General features: G+C 44.9%; 1 protein-coding gene across 1 annotated transcript; it reads right to left on the reverse strand.

Annotated features, from left to right (window-relative positions):
• Positions 1–612: 612 nt before the first annotated feature.
• On the reverse strand, positions 613–3,675 carry LOC104497144 (zinc finger and BTB domain-containing protein 44-like). The gene is made up of 2 exons (XM_010140358.1): positions 3,381–3,675; positions 613–1,354 (listed from the first exon to the last, which is right to left on the reverse strand). Exons 1-2 carry the CDS (start codon positions 3,617–3,619, stop codon positions 1,072–1,074), a joined length of 522 nt encoding a protein of 173 aa, XP_010138660.1. The 5' UTR covers positions 3,620–3,675; the 3' UTR covers positions 613–1,071.
• Between the last annotated feature and the right edge of the window lie 169 nt (positions 3,676–3,844).

Consider the following 3,844-nt stretch of genomic DNA (forward strand, 5'->3'; position numbering starts at 1 on the left):
TAAATCGCTTGTTTTGTCCAAAACAGACTAATAAAAATCTTAGAAACTGTACGTGCATATGTATAAACAAAAAAAAAGTGCAATAATGCACGAAAGCCTCATTTTTCTCCCATCTGTAAACTCCCTCCAGCCAGCTTTCGGCGATGAGTACAACTACAGTATACGCGAGAGGGGGAAGTGACCAGAACTGCAAAGGACCCGGCCGCGATGTAAGGATCTCCGTTTGGGAAACCCTCCCTTTTCCTGCGGGGTTCCTGTCCTGCAGAAAGCTGCAGTCACGAGGTACTTGTCAGGCTGGCAGGCATCAGGCTTTCCTATCACCCTCGGTTCGTGGTGCACCATTAGACTGTTCCCGGCCACAGGATTTCCACGCCTCACCTTAGAGGGGCAGATCTGGACAAGGTGTTGGATCGAGCAGTTTCTAAAAGGTCTGGAATATAAGAAGTAGGAATACCTGGGGGTCACCTGGGTTATCAGAACTGAGATGGAAAGGGACAAATGTGTTTCTAAAAAAGCCTGTGACTGTTCGTTTCAGAGATGTTTACCGTTTCCGAGACCGGGGTTACAGTAAGTGCTTTGAGAACAGCAGGCACAGTGATAGGAATTGTCGGTTTTTTTATGCAGAAGATTAAAGCATCCACTCCAAACTAGTCAAAACTGTTCAAAAATGATTTTCCAATACATCCTTTCGTTTGTCATTTTAAAAAGGTTTCCTCTGATTTCTTTCCCTTAACCAGAGGTCTGCAGAAGCAAGAGAAACTTAATGAGCTGCTCTAACTGTGGAAGAAGAAATAAAGTGATCTGAATCAGTTGTTCTTCTTTAGAAGTGCATCACAGCTTCCATGATGTTCTGACAAGATCTTTTTGTGCATTCAGTCTTAAATATTTTCACAGAAGTGATCATTCAGTCATGAAAAATAACGTAACATCTGTTGCAGTTTTCTGTTTAAAGCGTAGCTTACAAAGTAAAAAGGGAAAATCTCCCCACTTTTCTTTAAAAAAATTAAATTAAAATGTACAGGACCAAACACAGGCACTTTCCAAAGAACAAAAATGAAACCAAATCATGAATTATTCAATAGTAATAGACGACAGCTCCGGTTTCGGAGCGTCACCTGCGGCTGTCTCAGCAGTGGTGTTAGTCTTTGGCTGCTCTGGCACATCTTCTTCCTTCTCTGCCAACCCACCCAGAGACCCCAAGGGGAAAGTGCTTTCACAATTCTGAGTTGATGACACCTGCGAAATGACAGGCATTTGGACAGAAGAGTTGCTTTCAAAGCCATGCTCCCCTAGCTCATACTGCCCGAGGGTCTCTTCTTGTTCCTGGTTTAAGTAGTCCGGGACTAGGAAGTCACTAGAAGAGGGGCAAAGGACAAAAGAGAAATGTCACTTCTCACACAAACATCAGCGATACCAGTTACATCACACAAGCTACACACTGTATTGCACAGAGAACAAAGATATGCATTTCACATGGCTCCAAGATCATCGCAGCGGCACACTTCACTGAGCACTATAACCTGCTTCTCATTTAAATGCACGGAGAATCTATTTGAAGGCATCTATTTCGCATTGTTGCGCACCCCTATTTCCTACAGAGCAACTTATTATTTAGATTGTATCACCTTGATGAGAATGAAAGTTAATGTCTGGAACATCATATGGCACTGAAAACCTCATTGAAAAAAAAAGAGAGCACTCAACCTTTAAAAATAGAAACAAAAATGAGTTCAGCGCTGGCAGAGGCGTGGGCCCTTCCCACCACCCAGGACAGCGCGGCAGAGCGGACAGGCTGCGAGCAGAAGCGGGAGGTGAGGAAGCAAGGGGTCTCCTGAGCGCGTGAGGAGGCTGCTGGCCACCACGGTGTGTGGTGCTGTGGACACGACCACACGGCGGTGAAGAGAACGGAATGGCATTTCCTCCCCATTTCAGTCCAGTCCAGTCCAGCAGCTCTGTAACTCACTCTTACCAACTGATGGCTGAGTGTAGCCCAAGAGAACCTATCAAACTCCCCAGGAGTATTTTCAGAGCGTGAGCACATAAGCAAAATAAGATTTCTTTGCAAATTTTCAGCACCAGACATGTACGTTGGTACTTGAGGCAAGTGTGTGTGTATATATATTATATATGCACACATCTATGCTTTGGTTCCTCCTTGCAATAACCCATTTAAAAGCAGCCCTTGGCTTAAATGGCAGCAGCATTTGTGGCTTCAAATCCTAATTCACCATCGACTGTGCTAACCCTACTGTTTGTAAATTCAAACTACAGGAAGGGCTATCAACAACCAAAGTCACATCCTTTAGTCTGGTGAAAGTGCTCACCACAAGCACGCCACGGTCCCGTGGGGTTTTCGCTCTAGTTTTCGCACAAAGGCTAAGAACAAGAGCTGCGTCAACCCGCGGATAGGAAGCTCTTGTACTATTAAACAACACGTTGGAAAAGCTGTGACTGGCTTTCCTGGTTTGTTCTGCAATTTTTTTTCACCCTGCATCACTTCTGAGATAACCAAACAGAACAAAAAGCTGGAATGTTTTATGGGAAAAAGCCTGATGTCCAGAAGTCACGAAGGGAGGTATTGTACATGCAAAACATTGACAATACATTCCTTCTGCATTGCTGAAGGCAGGTGCCTTACACACAGCGCTGCACCCTCTCTGTGGATTTAAGAGCTGTGAGATTTATCTTCCTCCAATTTCCCTCATCCTTTTTGTATTTTTCTATCTGAAATTCCAACGGTTATAGACATTTATGAGAACACAAGTGCTAGTCTCATGCCTCAGGACCCTTTTAAGAGTGTCTCGTGAAGTGCATTTTGAGATATGCCAGGGCTTTTGTGCCCTGATAAACAAGAAACGTCCAACCGGCCCCTATCACTTCAAACCCTCTTAGTGGGATCATTTAGGAATATGTTACCTAGAAAATGAAAAGAGAGAAGGTCTGGAGTCAGGCAGTCTTTCCACAATATCCACCATCGAGCAAATGAAGTAATAAGCCTATCCCCTACATAAGCGAACAGGCTACATACGAGATGTTGAACAGCAAATCATTTACAGCACTCCACAGATACTACAGTACAGAAAGCTGTGGCTTAATGCCCTCAGCCTGTGCATAGATACTACGGGAAAGAGACATTAAGTAGCCCAGAAGCAGCTTCTGTGTATCACTCCATTCTTCAGTGCCCTCCTAAATAGCTCACACGCTGCAAGACAGAGCAGATACAACAGAGAGTGGCGCAAGAATGAATGCGACTGGCATTAGTTGGCAACCTGAGGAGAGGCACAGCAGGCTGCCCTGAAAGCAGGAAAAGATGATTTACGAGAAAAAAAGGAAAAAAAAAAAAGCAAGTTTCCCTGTTAGGTTTTTGCTGTGCACCTCACCTGCTCTGGAAGTAGTTTGCTAGCTCTGACGCTTCATGGTTCAAGCTCCTCAGGTGAACGATTAAATTTCCAGAGTTGGTGAACATGGCGCCACATGTTTTGCACTCGTAAATCCGAGGCTTGCGGATAATATGCCGGGAAACCCGCATGTGGTGTTTATATTCCCCGAAGGAAGTGAAAGTGGCACTACATATCTGGCACCGGAAACAGCGTTTACCTTCGTGCTTCAGGCGATGCATCTTTAGCGAGTAAGCTCGGGTGAACTTTTTCCCACAACGGTCACACTGAAATGGTTTAATGCCTGCGGAAGAGAGGGCAAAAAGAACCGTTCACCTTTTGCAAGGAGAGGTCACTGGCAAAATCCTTCCCAATTCCAACACCTAAAGGGCAGCAGCTGCGGCCAGTCACAGCGAAGCGCTGCTTTAGGAGGAGATTCTCTGGTTAACTTAAAAATGGCAGAAAGA

The sequence above is a fragment of the Buceros rhinoceros genome, unplaced genomic scaffold, assembly GCF_000710305.1.
Source record: "Buceros rhinoceros silvestris isolate BGI_N320 unplaced genomic scaffold, ASM71030v1 scaffold24697, whole genome shotgun sequence".
NCBI lineage: Eukaryota > Metazoa > Chordata > Aves > Bucerotiformes > Bucerotidae > Buceros > Buceros rhinoceros.

Bases quoted from the DNA above. Each gene is read 5' to 3' on its own strand.
- LOC104497144 (XM_010140358.1), bottom strand. From the start codon at position 3,619: ATGCATCGCCTGAAGCACGAAGGTAAACGCTGTTTCCGGTGCCAGATA. The intron at 1,355-3,380 runs GTGAGGTGCACA...CCCCTCTTCTAG, and splicing joins GCAAACTACTTCCAGAGCAG to TGACTTCCTAGTCCCGGACT.